The sequence below is a fragment of the Lissotriton helveticus genome, chromosome 1_1 (assembly GCF_964261635.1).
Source record: "Lissotriton helveticus chromosome 1_1, aLisHel1.1, whole genome shotgun sequence".
Lineage (NCBI taxonomy): Eukaryota > Metazoa > Chordata > Amphibia > Caudata > Salamandridae > Lissotriton > Lissotriton helveticus.
This window is the reverse complement of record NC_136057.1, coordinates 1,334,869,684-1,334,896,689: the sequence shown is the minus strand read 5'-3', so window position 1 is coordinate 1,334,896,689 and position 27,006 is coordinate 1,334,869,684. Positions and strand designations below refer to the sequence as shown.

The 27,006-nt window shown below is 42.3% G+C and overlaps 1 protein-coding gene across 1 annotated transcript in view; it reads left to right on the top strand.

Moving 5' to 3' along the window:
• STXBP2 (syntaxin binding protein 2) overlaps positions 1-27,006 on the top strand; it is a 326,348-nt gene that overhangs the window by 190,495 nt on the left and 108,847 nt on the right. Inside the window, exon 8 of the mRNA XM_078682512.1 lies at positions 22,301-22,385. Within this exon, the coding sequence (XP_078538638.1) occupies positions 22,301-22,385 (85 nt within the window). The remainder of the gene's footprint in view (positions 1-22,300; positions 22,386-27,006) is intronic.

Genomic DNA, 27,006 nt, shown 5'->3' with positions numbered 1-27,006 from the left:
GTGCATATGATAGTGTTGTAATAATAAGTGACTGTATGTATGAGTGATTGTATGGGTGAATGAGTGAATGTGTGTGTAGACGTAGGAATCAGTGAGTGCTTATGTAGTAACTGGTATTGGTGTGTCATGATGTCATCAGTGATGTCATTTGAGATGTCATCAGTGATGTCATCAGTGATGTCATTTGAGATGTCATCAGTGATGTCATCAGTGATGTCACTGACCATGTCATGAATGATGTAATATGTGACATCATCAGCAGTGGATTGCGGGTGCGCGATATATAGTTAGTGCAACTAACTATATATGGAATTTCAATGGTTTTGTGTGAGTAAAATAAGGTTTTCTAAATGCTAATTCCTAACTATATATGGTCTATAACCTATGGTTTTTTCAGTGAATTTTCAAGGTTTTGTAAATGCTAATTCCTAACTATATATGGTCTATAACCTATGGTTTTTTCTGTGAATTTCATTGGTTTTTTAACAGCTAATATCTGTAGCTGTAAAATGTATTCTTCTTTAAATCCAAAAATATATTTTATATGTTTATGAATAATTTTTTTTTTAAATATTTTTTTTTCTTCGTTCCCGCTTCGCGAATCGGGAAGCTTCCCGTTAGCTGACCTTGATGCCGCGAAATAGACCGCGAGCCGGTAAACGTTTCTTTACCGCAAGTGCCGCGTTAGAAAACAACATCGTGACGCCTCCCGTCCGCATGACGTTTCACGTTGTCGCGTGATACGTCATATGACGTACAACGTTAGCGAACTGGTACGCGAAGCGAGTCGCAAAGCGCAGGTTTCTGGAAGCAAACCGGGAGGCCCTGCAAAGCGCTTAACGTAAACACAGCAAGTCATGTGACTTGGTAATAACACTTTTCATTGGTTCATTTCACTTTTGGTTTCCTAATGATGTAAGACTAGGTCATATAATCTAAAATGAACACTTTTGATTGGTTGAGAACTCTTGTTTTTCCCAAATGATGAAAATCCCTCCTTCTTTCCTCACTCTGACTTTCATCATTGTGAGAGAAAGACCCTTTGTGATCACTGAGCAATGGCTTCTTTAGTAGCTTCAGCTGGTGCTTCCCCACCACCTCCACCACATCCAAGGAAGAGTGGACCACCTGCTCAAGTTATAATTCAACAAGGAGAGGAAGAAGAGGAACAGGAGGACGAGCACGAAGAGAGGCAGTTTTTGCCTGAGCAGCCCAGGACGTCTCACCGGAACGAAAACTTCATTTGGCAATTTTTTTAAATTCCCAAAGGTCAGAAAAAAGTAAATGCAAGATACGTAACTTGCCTTATATGTCAAGATAGACTGTCCAGAGGGACCGACAAAAAATACAGTTTCGGAAACTACACAATGCATCGCCATATGACTAGGTGGCATCCTAACAACTACAGTGCTGCACAGTTTCGGAACGACCTAGATAATCTCCCTATTATGGCCAGAAGATCTGTTGTACCGGAAGTAACGGGACCAGAGGGCAGGGAGATGGTGCCAAATATACAAATGAGATTTGGTGATGTAAAACACATCTGCGTATTTTGCGATGGATTCATTTCCTACGGAGAAAAAAGCATCACTCTGATCAACAGAGCTATTGACTATCATATGCAAGTTTGTACGAAACGCCCAAAATAATAAATACTTCTTTTTTTTGTTTTGTTGCTCCTGTTGAGCCCTTTACAATGAATCGTTTTCATTGCCCCCTCCAAGAAAAACCCAAAAAAATATAAAACTGTTCAGAAAAATTCAAAAAAAGTAAAAAAATGTTCTGAAAAATAAAAAAAAAAGTTCTTTTCAGAACTACCTCCCCGTTATTAAAAAATTGGTACAATATTTGGAACTGTGCCAACCTCTATTTCTCTTAGTTCGCTTCCCAGTTCGCTCCCCGGTACGCGAACCGGAAGCGAACCAAAAACAGTAAGTATAAGGGAAGGAAACAGACACTTATGTTAAAAGAAAGACAGCTATAGGGGAGTAAACTAGAGATACTATTACCCGTAATCCACTGCTGATGATGTCACATATTACATCATTCATGACATGCTCAGTGACATCATCAGCAGAGGATTGCGGGTTTTTTGGCAACGTGCCTTATCCACGGTTTAATAACGCTGCCTTTTGCTTTATATAAGTTTTCAAATTGTATGAAATATATACCAATAGGTCGTTATGAACCTTTAGGTAGTGCTTTTCTTCATGAGGTCTGGTCGCTTCCATACACATACAGATGTTTCAAAGATGATCAAGAAGTTTATCTGAATGGAGAGGAATGCACTGAGACGCCAGATCATTCACTAATGTGTAGGCACATACAGTTACACGGTTCATGCAACAAACACCGACCAAATATGGCTTGCGTGTTGCAAGGCACGCCAGTTCCTGCTATCATCCCCACGTTCAAGTTGTTGGAAAATGGTAGTTATTTGATGCTCAATAATGAAGATTGTTCTGAGTTAATTAAAAGTATTCCTTTTATCGTAACAGTAAGTGAACGGGTTATTTGCTGCAGAAATGTTCTATTTCCTCCCACACATGAACATAGGGAGTTTTCAATCTGGCCACAAATACCAACCTTGGGACAGATTTCAACGGCATGGCAAGAATAAGAGCTCTCTTGTCTCAGAGAGAGGTGGCCTTGAGTTCGGCCCGTGAAACTTTCGTGCTTCACATAGCGAACACCCGTACAGAGGTGCACACACTTTTCAATTCAGATTTGCCTTTCAAATTCAGCAAGATGGTTCCGACTATCTTTAACGCATCCTCCGCAAAGTCCCTGGCGCACTTTTTTAAAGTTGTTACCAGTGGTCTTGTGACTTCATTTGAGAAAATCTTTGGACTCATCCCTGCTTCCTTTCATTCTATTTTCTCCACTCTGGTTCGTGGATTGGCATTTTTACTTGCATTACCAGCGGACGCTCTTGTGCTTTTTTACATTTTTAAATATGGATGTCCCTCCTATGCAACCTCCCACCCTGCAGCTGCTGACACTGTTCCGCAATCGCATGCTAGAATATTATGGCACAATGCCGTTGGCGATATTAAGCACGGCATATGGATTATCTTTTCGATTCTCCTACTTCACCTGTGTCCAGCCTGTATTTCACTGCCTGACCTGTGATTTCGATTGGGCCATTGATTTGTGTCTCTGCGGACCGGTTTCTCCTGACGTCGACTTTAATCAGCTGATGACTCCTATCATTACTCACGAGTTGGTTTGTCCTGGCGAAAGGATTATGGCTGTGGCATTGATGCATGGACTACTTGGTCCCTGGAATTTACTGGCGGCAGCACAGTCTTTCTTGGAACAGAGCTTTCTTGAAAACCCACCGAGCTGTCCTCTGATGGTGATAGAGGATCCGGTGCTGGGAGAGCACGTATGTTCTTTTCCGCTTTTAAATTGGATGGCTGAACTGTTTTCGGATGAAGACGGTGACTTCCTATTGGAGGCGGCTGCAGCTTATTTTGCATACACAGTTATGTCATAGACCTTTTTCATGTTTGATATGCTGAGTACTAGCATTTCATTGACAATTCATTGACTTATTTGTCAAGTTTTTATTATTTACCTTGCCTATTGGCTTAAGACTCGATAAAGTACTTGGCTGTTTTATTTTTCATTAGCATTAAATTTTCCTAGTTTTTAATGCTTTACCTTGCGGACCGTCCACATATAAACTTGCAATCTGCTCTCATGAGATGGCACTTCTATTATCTTATTCAGTTTGTTTCCGGATCATGGGGAGGTGTCATCTAGGTCCTGGATATCTTTACACCGTGTTAAGTTAGCATGGGCTCATTACCGGTTTAAACGCCATTTTTCCTTTTTTGCAACTTCTGCACACGACACTTAGTTGTTGCTTTAGCTTTCCACCTAGTAGTTCATCGTGGTTTACATGAGAATAATATGTTATTGCTCTACTATCTGCTTTGCTTGTTAAACTATATCTGTACAGCGAGTGCTAAAGTTTCAAGAACAACACAATACAGAATTGTTATGAGGTCTGATCTCCACGACTTCATACTCATAACATAAGTGCAACTTCTGCCAATTCTGGGCATGAGGCGGGTTTTATATTGCTTTGCCGAACACACATACACAACAGTTGATGCGGCTCACATGAAGAGAGAGCTGGTGTATGCTGATGTGATTCCTTCAAATCTAAGACACTAAAGTATGGGCACGCCCTAAACCAACACAAAGAGACCTTCTTAGCAAATAATATAATATGTGTATTAGGGAGGGTGAGATATAAGCAGCCGCGGGCCGTGGAGGGAGTTACGGTGAGGCAGGGAGGCGGGGAGGGGGAGAAGCAGGGTGGAGCCCTCTCTACCTTGCCCCTCCCCCTCCCCGCCTCCCTGCCCCACCGTAACTCCCTCCACGGCCCGCGGCTGCTTATAAGTGTTGCTAACTCTTATTCATTTACAGCATGTTAACATACTATCACCATTCGCTTTTTATGTACTAGTAACTATGCTGGTAATTTTGCTACTGATAATATGTGTACTTGTATTATCTAAGATACTACGCCTGTGAAGACGGCATTAGTAAATAAACATTTCAAATACACATGTGTTCTTCTTAACTCCATGTTCTGGTTTCTAAGAAATATATAACGACCGACTGTTCATGAGTTCCACGTATCCTGAGGTACTATAAGTTCATATTCTGGATTGTCTAAACATTGAGAGTTTGTTATATCCAATGTGACACTGTACCTAGCTTGCTAAGGAGTTTTTGATTACTAACGTGAGTTTTGGGACACCCTAATTCGCCGAGGTTCCAATCCTCTGTCCACAGTTCTGTGTGAGAACAGAAACCCTGCGACAGGGGCACCCCCGACCCTTGCTGGAGCTTCATCACACTTGCGATACAACTCCAGCAATGCGCCACCTTTACGGCACAGATACATCACGCATCTGTGCTGTTTTTGCCCCATGATGCGCCGCATTGTAAATGCAGCACACCATAGGTGACGGAACAGCGGCACAGAATGACTAACACATCCCTGGTGATGCGCCAGTCATCATAAATGTATCCCTATGCTTCTTATCTTGTTAGAGATGAACCGCCATATGTATCATCAAAGTTTTTTGCATTTCCTAAATAGCGAACTTTAAGGAATAAATAGCGATTCTTTACCATTCCTAGTTTGCGATGAGCTATTTGCTAATTACAAATTACCCATTCATTTCCTTCATTTCCATAGGGCGGTTGGACTCACTTTTAGCTCGAACGGCTGAATGGATTTCCACAAAACTTGGCAAAATTGTAGGGACTGGTAGCCCGATGTGCCTTTGCTATGTCTCAAGATATATGCTCCAGTGGTTTTTACGAAAATTAACTTTGAAAAATATATATTGGGCTACATTGGCCTATATATATGTTGGAGCCCAAATGTAGCCCAATGTAGCCCAATGTAGCCCAAAGATGGCCGCCAGACACACAAAAAAACAAATGTAGCCCAAATATCAGCCAGATGTAGCCCAACTATAGCCCAGTGACAGAATGACCAATCAGCTTCGCAAACCTCCGTTACGCGAAGCGCTGTTACAGATATATATCTTTTTTTGAACGTTAATTTCTTAAAATCCACTGGAGCACATATATTGAGACCTAGCAAAGGCACATCGGGCTACCAGTCCCTAATATTTTGCCAAGTTTCGTGCAAATCCATTCAGCCGTTCGATTATTATTATTATTATTTTTTTTTGCCCCGCGGGGCCCTTTTAAAACCTCCACATCAAACCTAGGGGGTCAGCGAGGATCTACTATGCCCCCTTATAGTTATTTCCCCCTTTGTTTTGACCTCCTCTTGTCTCTCGATCCTACCGAGAGACAAGATGGCGGCCGCTACGGACTGTTTGGAATGTTGACAGACGCCGGAGAACCAATCAGCTTCGCTTCACAAAGCTCCGTTGCGCGACAAGTACGCGTCCTGGGCCGCTGCCCAGTCCGCTGTTACAGATATATATCTTTTTTTAAACGTTAATTTCTCAAAATCCACTGGAGCACATATATTGAGACCTACAAAAGGCACATCGGGCTACCAGTCCCTACAATTTTGCCAAGTTTCGTGCAAATCCATTCAGCCGTTCGGGCTAAAAGTGAGGCCAACCGCCCTATGGAAAACTCAATGTTAAAAACACGTTTTGGGACCCCCCTTTTTTCTCGGCCCCCCCTTGACGAACCCCCCCCAAATTTTTAAGGGCTGCTCAGAAACAAAATGTGCCATTTTCCTGAAAATTTCAACCAATTCCGTCCACAAACGCCAAAGTTATTAGACATAGAATTTTCAAAAATCCCATAGAGAAAAAATCCTAACTATATATACCTACTGGCGACCGCCAGTAGGTAATATATATATATATATATATATATATATATATATATATATATATATATATATATATATATATATATATATATATATATATATATATATTTACAAGACTGTTTTTTGCATGTTAATTTCCATAGCTATTCTAGAAGCGACTACAGCCCGAAACGGTGGACAGAATTACACCATATTTGGCAGAAAGGGTGTTCTTGGTCCAGAAAGAACCCTTTTTAGGTTGAGCCTAGCATATCATGCATGGGCTGTTCTAGGAGTAGGCCTCTTGGAATCACTTCAGACTTTCTGCAAACTCGTGCGAGTGGTGTTCGATTTTCCACACATGCTATTGGCCTTTGCATGTGGCTTTCAAAAATGAAAGCACGCAATTGGCCAAAGATGGGTGCATGTCCCACCTTTTCTGAAAATGTTTACTCCCACAGCGTTTAGCTGTCAGGAGCGAGCAGCGGCGTGCAGTGTGCCATCTGCTGTGGATCATGTTTCATTTCAAGACCTTGCAGCTTTCCTTACAAGGTACATCACCTCCACCCCGGCCAAGGGACAGACCCCACTGCCACAAGAGTGGGCGCTTCTTTTCCAGCACTCGCATTCATGACAATAAGATACTAACAAAGCGCGTCCTCTCCACCCCGGCCAAGGGACAGACCCCACCACTACAAGAGTGCGCTCTTCTTTTTCCAGCACTCGCATTTCATCTATGTCCGCACTCTCTTCCTGCACCGTTATCTTTGAATTAGTATAGTATTGTTAAGACATTTGCTGTACTTTGTAGTTGGCCTCTACAGTCGCCCTTTTACGGTTCCATCTTAAGAATTGACCACACCTTTTAAGATTAGCGTTTTTTCATCACCGTGGTGTGCGCTTCCTTTCACACCTCTGCGCAGCTGTGGTGCATGCTACCTTTTACCCCTCTGCGTAGTGCACAGCTATGGTACTTGTTTTCTTTCCCCACATTGCTTTTGGTGCTTGCTCGATCCAGGGGCGTAACACAGGCCCTTGCTTGAGGGCTTAATTTGAGCCGGTGGCTGCTGATGCGCACATGGGCACTTAATTATTAGCACTTGCTTTTTGTGCATGCTTACTGGTACCGGCTAATAAATAATGCCTCAGCTTAGCTGTGGTGTGTGCTACATTTCACATCTCTGCACAGTGTACAGCTGTGGTCCGTGCTTTCTTTGCCCCCATTTCACAGTACACAGCTTAAAAGTTGACTGCACCTTTTAGCATTCACATTTTTTCAGCTCCGTGGTGCGCGTTACCTTTCACACCTCTGCTCAGCTGTGGTGCGTGCTACCTTTGACATCTCTGCACAGTGCACATCTGTGATGCGTGCTTCCTTTCCCCATTGCACAGTGCACAGCTTAAAAATGGACCGCACCTTTTAACATTCATGTTTTTCATCACCGTGGTGCGGGCTTCCTTTCACATCTCTGCGCAGCTGTGGTGCGTGCTACCTTTGACAGCACAGCCAGGATAGCTTGACTCCAGTGGTGTGGATAGCACGGGACTCACGTCTGAGCATACCCGTCCCACTAGGGGTGAAAATTGCAAAAACAACAGTTGCTGGACAGAATGCAGAACAATGTCATACATTCACCCCAGTACAGAGATCTGGGCCTAAATCCATCGTTTTTTTTGCTCACCGCACCACCCCAGTTCAGACATGGCCATATGCAAATCAGCCTTGATCCTGTGCCTCATGGGAACAGTCCAGCTCGAACTGCCAAGCCATGTTTTCCCTAGACCGGAATCAAGCATCCTAGGACCGGTTTCTGGCTATCAGCCATCATCAGCCAGAATGCTGCCCCTCATCACCTCTTTGTCCTTACGTTTACAGCCCGCTAAATAGGCATGCCATATGTCACTAACCAATGGGGTTAGTTACTTACCGCAATTGGGTAAGTCCCTACTATGTTTACTTGCAGGCACTGCTGTTTCCTGATTTGCGCTTTGTGATCTATTCACTAAAAGTTGTTACTTCCTGGTTATATGTAATTTATGTTTTATGTTGTATGTTATATACTACTGTTTTCAACTTGACGATACCGCACCTTCACTACTAACGGCTGATCTGCCTCACCGCAAATGTTTTCCATTGAGTACATTGCGCTACTGTGTGCACAAGCATTATTTGATTCCTGCACCTTGATTCATTCTTCTCTCATTCCCATACATCTGTGATTGCAATTGGCTTCTACTCATATACTCATGCACTTACAGCCACCCGATATTTTGTAGATTAGGTTCAAGGTCCTAATGAATTGCTGTGATCGACCGTAATTGGCAAGAAACATGTTGACCATATTTTACACTACCTTTTGAGCTGTATTGAATCATTGTATCCACTTCCAGACGGTTCCTGTTTTAACCATAACAAGGGGACCCACATTAAAAATGCTAGGGTACTCCTTAGTGATTTTTATACTCTCATTACACCAATCTACTTCAAATCAAACACACACAGAGCACCACCTCATGTACTTCACATCAGCAAAATGAAAAGTACTCTGGCAAAGAGCTCCCCGAGGGGCCCATTGGGCATTGCAGCTCCAGCCCAACGAGGAGCTGCCCGATGACGAAACATGAGCCCCGATCTGATCTCTTGATTCAGTCCCAACCCCCACCCCCCCCCTTTACCCCCTTTTCTGATCGGAACTGCATACCCCTTTGATTCCCCGGATCAGGACTTTTCAACACACAGGAGCCATAAAAAATGGGGACAAAGTTTCCATGGCACGTTATTTTGAAAAACATCTGTGTGGAGAACGGGGCTTTTGTTGCAGTTACACCCCACCCTTTTTGTCCCCTTTTTAGCGAATGGATGCAGATTTTCGGCTCCAACAGTGCAATGAGGCCTGCTAACCAGACCTCAATGCCAGTGCTCCTTCCCTAAAGCATGGTAAAGTCGAATTGTGCTACTGTGGCTAAGGACTTTAGCTCCCCTGTAAGTCCCTAGTAAATGGTACTCGAGGTACCTAGGGCAGGGGTACTACAGAGTGTCCCTAAGGCCTGCAGCATGTCTTATGCCACCCTAAGGGACCCACATGCAAATTCCACACAGACTGCCAGTGCAGGCTGTGTGACGTGGTGCAAACCATGAGTGAAAACATGACCTAACACACACCTGTGCATCATGTGAAAGTCACTGCATCTGATATATGTAAGTCACCCCTATAGCAGGCCTATAATCCTTAAGAAAGGGTGCTTAATATTTTATATGAGGACATATTTGCATGAACCGATATGCCACTGTGATGATTAGTTCTATTACTAGATATTGCAAGTGAGCAGGGAAGCCATCTTAAGGTGTCTACTTGGCACTGGTCAAAACGGGTTCCTCAGCTACACAACGGCTTCACTGAAACATAGGTTTTTTGGTCTCAAACACCTTGTATTAATAAACCCACACCGATTCCAGTAATGCATGTATTCACATGCACCCAGAGGGTACCTTAGAAGTACTCCCTGAACCTATGAGCCCTCTAGTTTGTTAACTGACTGGTTCATTCCTGCCTGCTGCCAAAGGCAAGTATCTGACCCCCAGGGGTGAGAGGCTTTGTTCTCAGGAGGTCAGAACAATGCCTACTCTGGAGAGGGGTGTTATTGCCTCCTCCTCCAGAAAGGCTGGTAAAATTAGCATTCGAGGTCAGTGGGCTTCAAAGAGCCCACCGCCTTTTGGAATGCAAGTCTGTCTTCTCTCACAGAAGAGGATGCCGACCTCCCCCCTTGCCCTGAAGCCATCTGGCACCAGAACAGATGGGATAATCAGCAATGCTGGAGGCATGTGGCACTGCCAGACTGGGCTCACCTCTAAGGTGACCCAGTCTGATGTGAACACAACTTTAGAACTTCCACCATATTCTGTGTGGTATAACTAGGAATTCTCAGTCAGTGATGCCCACTTCTTACCGCACGTGGTCATCTGGGGGTTGTGACCCCAGGGGTAAGTAGCCCATTGGCTACTACCTCTCACCTCCCTTAACATCCCTAAATTGTGCATTTAGGGGACACGCTGAAACAGGACTTCAGATTCCAAAAGATCAATAGGAGGAGTGGACAAGGAAGAGAGTCCTGTTACAAGAACTGAGTAGTAACGACTGATCTGACACCAACCTTGCTAGCCTGAGTGCTGCCCCCAACAATCGTGGAAGAATGCTGACTCGTCCTGCCGCTGTGCAGTCTCCAAGAAACCCGGATGGCTGTCAGTGCTTGGCCAGTTGCCTGAAGAAACTCCCTTGGATTAGGGGAACTACTCCCCTGCAGCCGCAGACACCAAAGACTCAAGGTGCGGTTCCACGAGTTGCTGCTGCCCGACCCAGCAGCTCCCCAGGAAGAGGACCCTGTGCTCCTGAAGGTCAGTTCTTTCTCCCAGCCGAGTGGGAGGACACCAGGACCAATACCTCTGTACCGGGCCCCTTGCAGCAGCCAAGCCTTGTTATGTCCAGTCCAAACACCAGCGCCGAGGAAGACTGATTTGCACATCGAGGGATGTCATGAACAGTGAGACCCACACCATGAGGGGCCTAGCTGTCCTGTTTGTCCCTCCACCAGAAAACAAAGAAAAAGAAGTGAATCTGTGACCACTCCCACCTGATGCCTCAAAGCACCTGTGCTCCAGAGCCTGAGTCCAAGGGAATTGACGGTGCAAAGTGGCTCCCCAGACCCACAAGAGCTAAGCCCATGCTTGGGTTTGCCCAGACTGGACTTTCAATCGCTGCCTGCAGGCTCCCTCCAACCGCAAGAGACTTCGGCACCAGAATCTGACCCCCAAAAGACCACACAGCCCGAGGAGAAGTGGACCAAGGGTGTCCGTGTTAATGTTATGGAGTATTTATAAAGCGCACGGCTACTCCGTGGAGTGTCCCAGCGTTAACTAGTCCCCCTTGACAGAGAACACTGTGTAGCCTCATCCTACAAAGTCCCCATTACTGATGGAACAGCCAGGTCTTAAGTTGGCGCCTAAAACTAAGAAGCTCTTGTTCTTGTCTGAGAGAAAGAGGCAGACCATCCCATAGTTTTCCAGCTCCCACCTGGAATGAGCGTCCCCCCTTCCTAGTCCGCATGCATTTAGGCACTGACAGCAAATGTTGGGTTGATGACCTCAAACTCCTGGCTGGGGTATAGGGTATAATTTTTATTTCTGATGTACTGAGCCCCCCTGTGTGCCTGATTATCTCAAGGGTCGGGCCCCATGTCCCAGCTTGCAGCCTCTTTGTAACCAGACCGTTCGCCCATTGAAATGAATAGAACACCCGACGCCGTGACACACCTCTACTCCCGAATGCCCCAGAGCTTCCCAAGGTGACCTGTTGGTGTGGTCTTGGAACTTGCCCCGTACTCCCCCTAAGTTCATTAGAACAGTCCTGTAAGTCAATGGCAAGTGCCCGAATGCAACATGCTTTTCCTCCATAGGATAACACTACCAATCCTAAAAATGCATTTTTTTTTTTTTACTTTAATAATTCATAACTCGAAAAGTACTTACTTGATTCCGATGATCTTGGTATGTATATTTATATAAAAGTGCATGTTATTTTTATCAGTTATCCGATTTCTTTATTGTGTGGTCTCACTTACTGCCTTTTTGTGTGTAGTAAATGCTTAGTACTACTCTCTGATATGCCTAATCACTTGCCCACACTACCACACAAGAGCATTTGGGGTGCCATTTGTTCCTCTGTAATTCCTTTGGGGTTTTCCTGGACTCTTTGCATAATAATACTAAGGTGAAACTCCATGTACTTTTGTAATTTTGAATGGACAATGAGTCATGGATATTTGATATATGATTCCTCTCTGTCTGTCTTATCTCCTTATTTTATTAGTTATGCATTTCAAAACATGTTCACATATTTGTTTATAAATGGCCCCAAACTGTGCTGCAAAATGGACACTTTCCTGATCATCGTAGATCTAGGGAAACATGATAAACTTCCTATAAAGGTTTGAAGTCCATGTTAATTGAGCACTTCAAAACAACTTTAGACTACTATTAATTTAAGCACACAGTACTTCATTAACAATTAGATCAACAGGTTTTTATTTTCTTGCCACTTTTTTGCTCTTCTCCATAGTTAAATTATCTTACATTTTGTGTAGTCATTTTGATATTTGACACTTGTTATACTATTTTATGGTATGTAGTCACCTTTTCCTGTATAAGAGTGTCCCATTTTATTAAACATTGGTTTACTCATGTAGTAGTCGAATACTGACCATCCCCTTGAATAAGTAATGTATTTGAGAATAGTTAACTATGATAATTGCACTCATGGTTCAAACTAATTGTTCACGAACAATCTTTTTTGAGCTGGTCACTTTATGCCACTTGGAGAGCAGTTCTACATGCATCATTCATTGGAAGAATTATGCACATTTGCACAGATAATCTCGTCATCGGGAATAATGTGCAGTATCTCCCAGGTTAAAGGTATCTTAATTGACACATTTCACTTTAGAATGCGAACCAAATTTGATTATACCATACCATGATTTTTGGTTTCATTGGTGGATGGGTTACCTCAGGAAGACCCAGCCCTCACTATATTTGTTTACATCAATGGCAATGTGCAGTTTTATATAATTATTTCTTAAAATAGCTTATCATTAAGGGTTATGCTTAATATATATAAAATAGATGTTTTTTTTATAGTAAGCACTTTGCATTTTACAAATATAGTATCAAACATCCTCAGGAAATGAAAATTGACATTATGGAGAGTATGTATATTAACAAACGAATGGGCAGACATCATGAAGAATCTGCTTTAGTTGTAATTGTTTAGATTGGAATTGGGCAAAAAGTGTTGTGTGGGTCTTACCCTGTGAGAGGCACATGTTACTTTACTGATAAAAGTTAAAATGCCATTGTTTAGAGGGGGGAAAAGTGCAATACATGACATGCCATGTGGGTGTCACAACACCCGAAAGAACGGATGTCACTAATAATTAATGTTAAGTGTAATTGTTTGCATTGGGAAGGTGTGCAGTATATTTCATGTCGGTCTTGTTCCGTCATAGGCATTATCTTACAAGACGGACAGGCCCCTTTATTGGCAAAAGTTGCTATATGAGGGCCGCAGTGAGCCCTATAGAAGGCGTGCAAAATTTACGTTCACCAGATGAATGGAAATTTGGGCATTCTTGCTATCCTCCATAAGGCCTACGCATGTCATTTGGGGGTTGAAGAATTCAGTGGTCATAAAATTCGGCAATGGCCATATTGTAAAATCTGGAATGGTTAATTAAAACAAACTAAGGGGTGCGAGTATAAGCGCAAAGGATGGGTTAATGAGGAGAAAGAAAATTGCATTTCCAAGTTTTGTGAAAGAACGGGAGATTGTCCCTGTATATAGAAGCTAGGAGGAACTGCATGTTGTATGTGGTTAATGTGCCACATTATGTAAGGATACTGTCTTTTGACAATGAATTAAAATGGAGATTGAAGTGGGTTGCCTTATCAAATGCAAAACGATATAGTGTTTCAAGGGTCGATAAAATCAATGTTGGACAACAAAAATAAACTATATCCGCCATGACTGTAATATAGGCCCAGTAAAAGGCATCACGCCGAAACACGTCAGCCCTGAGAATCATTTTTTTTTCTGTCTCGAGCCGTACCCCATGTACGATGGGTGTACGAGCCGTACCCCCATTGTACGATCGGTGTACGAGCCGTACCCCCATTGTACGATGGGTGTATGAGCCGTACCCCATGTACGATGGGTGTACGAGCCGTACCCCCATTGTACGATGGGTGTACAAGCCGTATCCCCATTGTACGATGGGTGTACGAGCCGTACCCCATGTACGATGGGTGTACGAGCCGTACCCCCATTGTACGATGGGGGTACGGCTCGTACACCCATCGTACAATGGGGTACGGCTCGTACACCCATCGTACATGGGGTACGGCTCGAGACAGAAAAAAAAATGATTCTCAGGGCTGACGTGTTTCGGCGTGATGCCTTTTACTGGGCCTATATTACAGTGCAAACCACTATAACCACCACAGTTGGGCTCAGTTATCTGATAACCTTAATTCAAATGCATTTTCTGCTACTACATGCTACAAAGGTAGCTTCAGTGTTCTGGCTACAAGTGGTAAAACATCATGTAAATCCATGCGCATTAGACCAACTTGCGGAAGGACGTTAATGTAACACAAAAAGGTGATGGGCCGAATTGTGTTTTTGCCCACGGTGGCACCTCAGTTTGGACCAAGCAATACACAAATCTATCTTGGCCCTGCTCTAATAGGAACAGCACAGCCCAAACTGAAATCAAGGTCTTAGGTTGTTTGTGTTGCAGTTCAGAGAGGACTGTTACTATTGGAGCAGGATCATGGCTGACATGCATATGCCTTGGTCTAATCTGAGGTGGCATAGTAGGTAAAACAAAGGCTGGAATGCTACCCCAACTATTGTCAGTGGTTAATCTATTTACAAGCAGTCCTTCCATCACTCTTTTTGTGGTTGAGACCCCCTAAGTGGCCAGGTGTATGCCCAGACGTGGGAGCGCTCGCTATGCCACTTAAACCAAGCTTCCTTTTGGATCATGAGCACAAGTCTGTGACAGCCCAACTCATAACAAGGGTGAAACTCTGGACCTCATAATGTCCAAAGAAAACACCTTCTCACTGGATTCCATTACCCCTTATGACTGGTCTGACCACTACTGCATATTCTTCTTTTTTAACAGGGAGGTTTCTCCTAAGAGGGACCAACCCAAGAAACGAAGCTATGGAAAAGGAACCTAAGAAGCATTAACTCTGAAGAACTAGCAACCTGATGTAAAAAGTCCTTGACTTCCCAATCAGACATGAAAGATGTTCATGTCCTCACAGATTTCTACCCAGATCTTTCTGATGTCGCCATCCTAATAAGTTCGACCCCTGTATGGTTAAATACACACGACCGTTAACTTTCTTGTTTTCAAACTCAATCACCATCCATTTTAAACCCAATATGTCAAATGTTTTTCCACAATATCCTACAGCCATAATGTCAGGAGCCTCCCAATCTTCTTCATTGCCCAACGCCCCCCAAGTTTTGAAATACATTTCCCTAGACAACAATGTATACAAAATTCCTGAGTCAATCAACATTCTTACCCCTTTGGACTCTAGATTGATGACATAATGCGGTTTTTCTAATTTATCAGTGCTTTCTACAACAATGTTGCAAATACCTATGTGATCATTTGACATGACATTGCAAGAAACTTCTTGGGAGGCAACAATATCATCTACACATGGAATAAACTCATGGATATCCTCATAGGAATCATCGATTTCATGCACAAAAGGTATTTTTGTTCTGCAAACTTAAGCAAGATGGCCCTTCTTACCACACGTTCTACAGATCGCATTCCTCTCCATACATTTAATCCTGGAAGCAATATGACCTGGCGCACCACAACGATCGCATTTGATAGGACGTGTCCCAAAACTCACAAAAGACTTGTTAGTTTGGGAAAACTCACCACCCTTGTCAGAACTCTTAACAAAAGGTTTTGATTGCAGCTTGCTAACTGATTTAACTACTTTCGTTTCATCAATATTAGCATGTATTTCTGAATCTTTAGACAATGTAGTTTTTGATGCAGAGTCCTTGATAATAATTGAATTTGTACACTTATCCATTTCTTTAATCCAAATATCAGTGTGTTCTAATCCTTTACCTATTTGTATAGCTTCCTCTAAAGTGGAATCTTTTATAAGTAACTTCTCACGTACTCTCTTATTATTCGTGCACCTTACTATCTGATCACGTATGAGGGAATCTGCCAACTTTTCAAACTGACAGGTTAGAGATAAAACTCTTAAAGCAGCAACGTATGACGCAATGTCTTCATCCATCGTCTGTACTCTACAGAAATATTTGTGCCTCTCAAGAACCACATTCACTTTAGCAATGAACCTTGAATCTAGCATCTGCATACTCATATCATACACATTTGTAGGCTGACCATCACCTATCCCAAGCGAAACCTCCGGAAGGTTTTCTTATAACTGTCATCCATCTACACCTAAGTTGTGTAATAAAATAGCTTGTTTACGCACTGGGCCATATTTATCTGCACCCGTGGCAAGAATATATGTTAAAAATAACTTCTTCCACTCCTTCCAAGGAATGGCTGGTTCACCAGGAGTTGGAAGGAAAGAAGGAGGTGCAGATAAGCCCTGATCAGCCATTGAAAGTGACTCAAATAAATCTGATGCAAAGGTCAGCGCAGCGGTTCTTTATGGGGCAGAATTATGGGGGTATAGTAATCTTTCCCCATTGACTACTGCCCAAAACAAGTTTTTAAGGAGTATAACGGGTCTCCCAGCGTCCACTCCATTAGTTCCCCTTTTTTATGATTTGGGATGTCAACGACTGGAGGATTTAGCCTGATAGCGACTAGTGGCATACTGGAGGAGATTGTGGGTTACCCCAGAGCTCTCCCAATATGCTCGGGCTTTTCTCGAAGTCAGAGAGGCTGACAGTGCATGTTAAATACCATGGATGAGGGAGGCAAGGGCAGTGTATATTGCCATAGGCTTGGGCTCTCTGAGGGAAGATCCCATAGCAAATTCTTTCCCGCCTAGGAAAGTTTTCAGAGAGTTATATTGGAGCTTGGTCTCATCAAGAAGGTTCAGGAATTGTACGGGTCCCTCACTCACAGCTGACTTTCTGGAACTAAAACATGAAGTGGCCCTTGAGGGATACTGGCACTTTATTATGGTTCCTGGGGACAGGAAGAGGTACCATCAATTTAGGGTAGGGACGCTTCCTGTAAACTCCTTTACTTCCAAATGGAATGCTAATTATAATCCCAGCTCTCCTTTTTGCCCTACACACCGGGAAAGTATAGCCCACATTTTGTTTATCTGCCCAGAATACAAATCCCCAAGGCAGAATTGGTTAAAGCCTATCTGTTCGCAGATGGGCATCACCACTGGTTGTGAGGCCCTAAGAATTCTTAAAATCAATAGCTCTGAGCCCGTGGCTATAGCCGTCGCCAAATTTTTACATTGGATGTTGACAATACGCGCACGCAAATTAAGTTTACAATGAGATTTTGTGTCTTAGTAATATCTTAAGATTTTGTTGCTATAAATCCCTTCTGGGATACTAACTGAATATGGACCTTGGATTTTTTTATTTTTTTTATTCTTTGTAATAGTGTCATTATGGATGTTTTAAAAAAATAAAAATGTATTTTAATTATATTTTTTAATGGATGGACTAAGCTAATTACCATATCCCCTGATGTTTTTCTATCTAATAGAATTGGACCAATGGAATGTCATGTTTCCTTTTCTTTTTTCTTAAATAATGTTCATCTTTTATGATATTAATATCGAAATAAAGATTTTATGATGATGATGAAGACTCAAATAAGATTATTAAGATTTTGCCCTAATTCCACAACTTTTAATAATTCTGTTCTAATTATGCACACAGTGTAATAGAACATGTACCAGCATTCAACAAACTTTCCAATCTGGTATGAGTCCACCTGTAAAACAAATGTTAGTTACAAAAAATAAACTAACATAACAAGTTAAAATAAAAACCTTTGTAGCAAATGCAGCCTCATATTGTATGCACTGTTAAGCTCTTCGTGTTCAAAGTTCTAGTTCACTTGTCTCATATAGCAACGAAGACGTTCGTTAGATTGCAGTTAAAGTTAAGTTCCTCACGTATAAGATATTATAGATTGAAAACCTTCCCAATCCATTAAAATGGCCGCCACGTTGCATTGCTCACGCAGGATTTCCAAGGAAAGTAGAGCATAATACAACGCGATTACGCACAATAGACGTGTTGACTGAGGATCAGGAATGTTGAAATGGAACACCAGGAGGAACGCGTTGTCCAAACTTCAGTGAGGTTCGATGTTTATTTTCAATATAACAGCTTGCCGATAGCAAAGTTAAATGGTCTCAATTAATTTAATTGTATACGATGATAGTTACGATATTTAGGTGACCAATCAGATAATTACAGTGTATTTCAACTTCATAAAAAGAAACACACATATACACGTATAATGCCAACAACTTAATTGACTTGTTCACTTCTACGCACATGCATCCTTGTCAAGTCGAAACGTTACGTTTGAACTGAACTGAAGTGACAGCCTCACTTGTTGTTAACTCCGTTACTTGCTCAGCTCGGTACACCACCAGTTCAAATTCACCTCAGTGCCGACATGTATAGGTGAATTCTATAGTGCCATCGAACAATGTCTAAATATTCACGCTGTCATAACTTTCAAATTGACTGCTTTACAACTAATTTCATACGATTACAATTTTGAATATAATTCTTTCTCAGCTTAGAGTTGCACCGCTTCCAAGTCTTTTCCATTTTATAATAAATTCATCGAATTTAATCACTTCTCCCACGAAGTAGAAAAAGGTATTCTCAATTAGTACGAATAATCCAATGTTTCCAAACTATATTTAAATAAGTTAACCAAATTGAATCTGATTACTCACGATGTGGAGGACAGTACTTTATCAAATATGAATAGTCCAAGGGTGGAGACACCAGTATCTGCCCCTTGCGTAGAAAATGTTGTTTCCCTCGTCGCTAATGTAAAGATGCCGTTTAGACAAGTTGAAGAGATAAGTTCTTTATTCAAGATTAATAGGAAGGAACTCCAGCTCCATCCTCCACCAGCTTCACAGCTCAGTTTGCAGTCTTTCAATATTAACATTCCAGCCTACCTAGCAACATGTCAACATTCCAATTAAGAAAACTCTACAGGCCCTTCTTCCAATTTCTGGGTATGTTGCTCCTCGTGCCCACCAGGATCGGCTTGTTTGCCCTTGCCTCAAGAACAATGCCTCATGGCATACCTTCACCGCCCTCAGAGAAAGCGACATCTACAACACTCTTCTTGTGATCAACCAATCTAACCACTTCACTGACCCTCTACCACCCCCATCTTCAAAGAAATAAAAGCTGCCATCCTCACCTTATAGTCAAGGATTGTTAACACTTCTCTATTGCAAGGCACAATCCCAGACTGCCTAAAAGAAGCACAGGTAACCCCCCATTCTAAAAAACCTAATGCAGACAGGGTTGATCTTAATAACTTCCACACTATCCCCAACATCCCCACTCTGGCGAAACTTCTATAAAAGTGTGTGCAATCACAACTCTACTTACACATTGAGAAATCCCAACTTTTGGATCAACAACAATCAGGCTTTCAGGTCACAGCACGGAATAGACACTCCTACACATTATGGATGACATTTTAAAAATGCTAGACCAAAATTAAGCGTGTCTCCTGATTCTCCTTGACCGGTCATCGGCCATGGACACTGTTAATCACGTCAAACTACTTTCCACTCTAGAACACAGAATGGGTCTTTCAGGACCGGTATTGCAGTGGTTTACACCTTTCCTCCACAACAGATTCCAACGAGTCAAGGTGAACCAGTCATTATCTCAGCCCTGTACGTTGCAATGAGGGTTCCTCAAGGGTCTGCCCTTTCACCCATACTCTTCTTTTTCACATGTATTGAATTACACCCAACTATATCTGATAATCCCCTCCCCAGAAGACTTAATTCCTCTCAACACTACTCTGACAAACACTCAAAACTGGCTCACTCAGACCCACCTTATGCTCCACACCTCCAAAACGGAATTCCTCCTCATCGCTCCCCCTATCACACTCCCAAGATCAACCTCTGGTTGAAACATCTTACAGCCTTCAACTGCTCTCCCCACATTATCGATTCAGCAAAATCCCTTGGAGTTACACTAGACAGGCACCTGAGCATGCAGAATCATATCAGCAATGCAACCAAGGGAGCTACACATCTGATGAAAACACTAAGGAATCTCAAACCATTCCTTCCACATGAAGACTTTAAGTTGGCGATCAAGCTCTTGTTCTGCCTAGACTTGACATTGGTAGCTCCACAATGTGTGGTATTCCCAAACATAATTTTGCCCCATTAAGGGCTTCCATTAATGCTGCAGCAAGATTGATTACTGGTACAAAACAAAATGATCACATATCTCCAACCCTAAAAACCCTTAACTGGCAGCCATATGAAGCAAGAATACAGCTAAAGATTGCCTGTATGACTCACAAAGCCCTACATTTCAAGACCCGCATTTATCTGGCTCAAAAGCTAGAATTATCAGGGGTTTGCAGACAGTCACAAAGTGCAAGTTCACTGCTTCTGAAACCACAGATCTTCCACAAAAAGAGAACGAGTTACAGAGCTTACTCGGGCATTGCCCCGAAGATCTGAGACACTCTTCCTCTGGAAGTCTGTCGAATCTCTTCAGCCGATTCTTCCAAAAAGGAAGTGAGAAAAATCCTAATTAACAAGTTTCTGCCCTAAAAAGCTTTAGCTCTACTGTTTACTAACCTGCCCTGTATTTTGATGCTCTGGTGGACTACTACCTAATTTTACACCTGGAAATCCTAGTTTTAGCATGCTCTGCACATAAATGTAACACATGTTATTTTTTCTTCTTCTGTTTTTCCTCTACTACTGTATTTTACCTACCCTGATTGTGAAGCACTCTGATACCCGCTTGGGTCTTGTTCGGGCTATACAAAACTTAATAAAACTTAATAAATAAATAAAGCTGCACCGACAGAAGAGGCCCAACAAGGCTGAAACCTGTCTAGCGTTGCCTGAGTTTCAGTTCAGAGAGGACTTTGCTTGGCAGTAGGGGCTGGACTTTGCTAGTGGAGCAGGACCAAAGTCGTTTTGCGTATTGCAGGCTCTAATCTGCTATGGCATAGTTGACAAAAAAAGATGGTATTGTATGCTACTCAGAGTGATTGCCAGTGATTAGACTATCTGCAAGCAGTCATTTGGGATTTTTTTCATTAACAGCATTTGTGGCCCTTCAAGGGTCTAGTTATCTTAATCCCTGCTGCAGTTGTGAGCCAAGAAGATCATTATAAATGTCTGCCAATGCTGCCCATCGGGGTATTGTTTCTTTTTTCCTGTATGTCAGTTTCCCTTAGAGTATATTTTTAATTTTTCCTACCCACAAGGATTTCATTTTTATATTCACTGTCCACCATTTCCTGCTAAGCTGAAAGTCTTAAATCCGGATCATATATAAACGTCATCTTCCTTACTTTCCCAAAATGTACATCAATCTGGCAGTGCAAACAGCATCTCAGTTATTTGCAGTCAACCAACCAATACATGGTTCGATCATTAAAGCCCAGTTAGGCCAAAATAGCACTATGCTCATCTGTCTTGTCTCACATATTTCACCAGCGGCATTTTAAGATTTTGGAAAGCCATACCATTTACCGAAAACCGGTTACATACTTGTTAAGGTTTTTCAGTGAATGCCTGTCTATGCACTTAGGGTTCATTTCATTGTGTCTAACCATAAAGGGTATGCAGTTCCTTAAGGATAAAGAAAGGAATAGGCAGTCAGTCAGTCAACAACTGAGACAATGGACCGGGGATAATTTTGAACAATGTCTTATGAATACTTATTTATGCATTGGGCAAAGATTAGGAGCTCGTGTTTTGGCACTTGTAAAGGAGACTGACTTTCTAACGTACACACAATAGGGATGGAAATGGGCAAATAACAAATCTGTGTTGATGCCTACTTGCCATTTTCTTCTGAATGTGTTACAGTATATGACTAATTTATGTGTGCGTGCATTTTCAGGCTTGTATTTTAGTAAAAGTATACTTATATTTTGAATTTTAGTTTTTGTTTTATTTACAGTTTATTCACGTTTTAATGTACACTTTATGTATATCAGTTTAGATCAGTATATGTTTGCATACATATGAATAATTATTTTGTATGTTTATTGCTCTTTGTATACTCATAAAGTGCATGTGTGGATGCAGCAGCATCATCTCCGTATTACTTGTTCTAATATTTACATGTAGTGATACCTAACACTTTGGTTAATGCGCTACAGGGGTAATGAAGATAACTCTGTCCTGGCTCATATGGTCCTGGAGCGCCTGAATGCTTTCAAAGCAGACAACCCCACAATGGGAGAGGTGAGTAGTATCCATGTCAGACCCAGTCACTAACATCCCCGTTTTCCCAACCTCACAGGGCAAGTGACTTTAATGTCCAACTGGTTTACATGACTGGAATGCAAAATGGTTGGGGTTGACTTGAATGTAAAACTAGTGTAGTTGACTTAAATGCTAAACAAATGCAAAACAAGTGAAATTGACTCTTGACTTGAAAGAAAACAGGTGTGGTTGGCTCGAATGCAGAACCGATGCGGTTGACTCGAATACAAAACAGGTGCCGTTGACTGGAGCTCAAATGCAAAACAAGTGCGGTTAAATCAAATGCAAATTGGATGGGTTGACTTGAATGCAAAACTGATGCAGTTGACACAAATGCAAAATGGTGGCAGTTAATTTGAATGCACCTGTCGATTTGAATGCGAACTGGGTGCACCTGATTTGAATGCGAACTGGGTGCACCTGATTTGAATGCGAACTGGGTGCTCCTGATTTGAATGCGAACTGGGTGCTCCTGATTTGAATGCGAATTGGGTGCACTTGACTTGAATGCAAACTGGGTGCACTTGACTTGAATGCGAACTGGGTGCACTTTACTTGAATGCGAACTGGGTGCACTTTACTTGAATGCAAACTGGGTGCACTTGACTTGAATGCAAACTGGGCAAATCACTTAATCTCCCCGTGCCTAAAAATGAAAGTGTGTGTCCTCATGTAAAAACGTAACTTGTGCTATGTAAAGCGCTCTGATACCTGATTCGGTTCGGGTCTAGTTCGCGCTATATACAACTCTACAAAAAAAAAAAAAACTGGGTGCACTAGATTTGAATGCAAACTGGGTGCACTAGATTTGAATGCAAACTGGGTGATATTTGATATTTATTGATTTGTATAGCGCTGAATCACCCATGAGGGTATCTCGGCGCTGGGGACCGAGGAACATCCGAACTAGGGAGGAAGATTAGAAGAGGTGGGTTTTCAGCATCTTTCTAAATTGAGCTAGATTATGTCATGAGCGTAACTGAGGAGGCAGCCTGTTCCAGAATCGGATAGCAAGATAAGAAAATGCCTTGCCACCGCTACGAGCCTTTTTGATTCTGGGAATAATGAGCAAATGTTCGTTGCTGGACCTGAGAGTTTGTGACGGGATATAGGAGGAGAGCTTGTTGGTAAGATACACGGGGCCCTTGCCATTACGGGCTATGTGAATAATACAGCCTATTTTGAACTTTATCCTTTTCTTTATGGGGAGCCAGTGGAGTTGATTGAGGAGGGGTCCAGCGGGTGTTCTAGATGGAGCATTGTTGGTGAGTCGGGCAGCAGTATTTTGCACCACCTGGAGTTTATTAATGGCGCTTTCGTTGGCTGAAAACAGCAGGGCATTACAGTAATCAAGCCTACTCAATATTAGGGCCTGCATGAGTGTTTTGTTGGTGGAGGAGGGTAAGAGTGGGAAAATCCTACGCAGGAGGCCAAGAATATAGTAGCAGGAACCTGCAATACTTTTGGCATGTGTGTTATGTGTGAGTCTGTGATCAATCCTGACACCTAAGTTCTTAACCACTTCTTTGGGAGTGGAGGCAGTTCCCAGCTCATCTGGCCACCAAGTAGGTGACCAGTGAGTGGTAGCTCCTCCAAACAACATGATCTCCGATAGATATCATGCCTTCAGAGAACAACAGATTAATATTGGGTGTGTTTTTGTCACAAGAGCACAAGGTGCACAAGATTTGAATGCAAACGGGGTGTACTAGATTTTAGTGCACCCCGTTTGCATTCGATTTTAATGCAAATGGGATGCACTTGATTTGAATGCAAACGGGGTGCACTAGATTTGAATGCAAACGGGGTGCACTAGATTTGAATGCAAACTAAGGGGCAAATGGCTCAAAGGCAAAATTGGGTACAGTTGGCTCAAGTGCTAAACAGATAGAGGTGACTCAAGTGCAAAAAAAATGTACAAGTAACTTAAATGCAAGAAAGGTACCAGTCACTCAAATCTAAAACATTTGAAAATGTAGAACCAGTGCAGGTGCTTAAATTTTGAAAGTGCACGTCACTCGAAAGCTAAATGTATACCGGTCACTCATGTTAAACAGGTCACTCAAAATCTCAGCTTAGATACAGATCCCTCTAAAGCAGAGATCGTCAAACCTTTTGATGCTGAACCCCCCACATCCGTCAATATTATCTTAGGCATAAGGACCCCCTCCTGACACAAATTTCTAGAATCGAATCTGGTGGTACTCGTCCTCAAAAACCATAACAACCCCCAATTTCCACGGCAAATCATTTTTACATGTGGGAAATAATATTGAACAGTGTATTCTGTACTTTTTTTTTTTTTTTAAGGTCTTTCACCATCGGATAGCTACATATAAAATAACAGGCAGCTTAAATGGGAGATAAATGTATAAATTGTTACTTAGTGGGAAATGCACAATAGTACATTATGAAACTTCTATTAGTTAAGGCACTGCAGAGGTCTGTGTGTAACCTGCGAACCACAGAATGAAATCTTGGTTGGTGCAATGGATAATCGTGACTTGTGTATTTTTAGTGCTCCGAGGTCACAGCCTGTGATAGAAAGCACTGTGAGTATGTAAGTCATTATTTTGTACTTGCATTGCACACAGTATAAGATAGACTGCTGGAAAATGTGCGAAAAGTTTTACAATAAAATGGTACTTCCAAAATATACATTTCAGTAATACCAGCCTGTACGTTATGCAATTATTTTTACATAACTGTTGCTTCAACACTTCCTATGGGGTAGTGAGCGCTATGTAAATACAATTACAATTAAAAACACACACGTCACTGCTGATAAAGACCTCGCCCCTAGGTTTTCTCGGCCACTCGGTGAACAGGCAGGGCAAGAAAGGAGGGGGGGCCGACAGTTATATATCATAACTCCATTAATGCCACATTCGAAACGATTTCAAGGGAGGGGTGCAAAGCTTTGGCCTTCGCCCTCTCTCTTTCACAGACGGGCCCTAGGAAGCCGTTTATCGATTTAGTCAGTAACCTTATGGAGAAAGGCATAAGTAACAGTTCCTTTACCATAATGGGCGATTTCAATTTCCACCTGGAGGCCACTTCAGACTTGGATACCATGGAGCTGTTAGAATTCATGAAAGTGTTAGATCTAATGCAGTTAGTTGCAGGGGCTACCCATACGGCTGGATGGGATTTTCTCAAAACCACGCACTTATGTCGGTCCTAGAGATGTGACCAATAGCGTGGTCAGACCACGCAGCAATACTATTCAAGGTCATCTATCCTGATAGCCAGACGCATGATAAGCCCCTAACAAAGCCCAGATTTATGCGGGCGTGGAATAATATTGAAGGTAAAGACTTGTCAGATCTCCTGGAGCTTAATTTGCCCTCTTTAATTGGTGATGTGGAAGAGGCCACAACTAGATTTAATGCTTGGGTTACTAATGCTAGTGATAGGCTTGCTCCCAAAAAAACCATATATCCTAGAAGTGCCTACCCCTCTGCTCCATGGTATACTCCCAAACTAAAAACTCAGAAAGGCATTTGCAAGCGTTTCGAGTGGAGGAAGGAGTATAAGGCGGAAGATAAAATTAAGTATAAAGAAAGCATTCAGGTTTACAAGCAATTACTGTTTACAACTAAACAAGATTTTTTTGCTGATCAAATCAGTCTAGCTCTAGCTGAAAATTCAGCCAAAGAATTATTTAAAATCGTTTGTAAATTGGCAAATCCACAGACACCACAAGAGGTAGAGAGCCAGGAACTATGTGACAAGATTGCTAGCTTTTTCCTGGACAAAGTTGAGGAAATCTTCTCTAGTTTTAATAAAGCCAATAGTAGTTCTCCACTAAAATCCTGTATTGACAAGAAGATTATCCCCCAAACTGATAACTCTCTGATAGAATTTCCCCTGTTAACCTTTACTGATACTGTCAAACTGCTGCAAAAAATGAAGTCAGGATCCCCCTACGACCTCTGCCCAATTAAAATAGCTAAACTGGCCCCGTTGACTTTTGTGGCAGCCCTTATCCCTCTTTTTAAATCAATAATTGAAGCAGGTAAGATCCCTATTAGCTGGAAAACAGCCTCTGTGATTCCTCTCTTGAAAAAAGCTAACCTTGATCCTAAAGAGGTACATAATTTTAGACCGATTTCCCACCTCCCCGTTCCCGCTAAAATGCTTGAAAAATGGATTAACAGTCATCTGAGTAAGTACCTTCAAAGTGCGGAAATACTTGACTATACCCAATATGGCTTTCGGGAGGGCCACAGCGCTGAAACTGCCCTCCTCAAGTCTACTAATGAGATCAGGAAATCCTTGGACCAGGGGGGCAGAGCGGTGATGATTATGCTGGACCTCTCTGCAGCTTTTGACATGGTCCATCATAATATTTTGATGGACCGACTGTCTGACTGCGGAGTAGAGAAGGCTGCATGGAGGGTTTTAAAATCTTTTCTCTCCGACCGTCAGCAAATAGTGGCTTTAGGGGACTTCTGCTCCCCCCCTTTTCAATTGCCATGCGGGGTACCACAGGGGTCATCATTAAGTCCTACCCTATTTAATGTCTACGAATCGTTGCTTGCTCCATTGATTAGATCTTTTGGCTTCCATCTTACTTCTTACGCAGACGATACGCAGA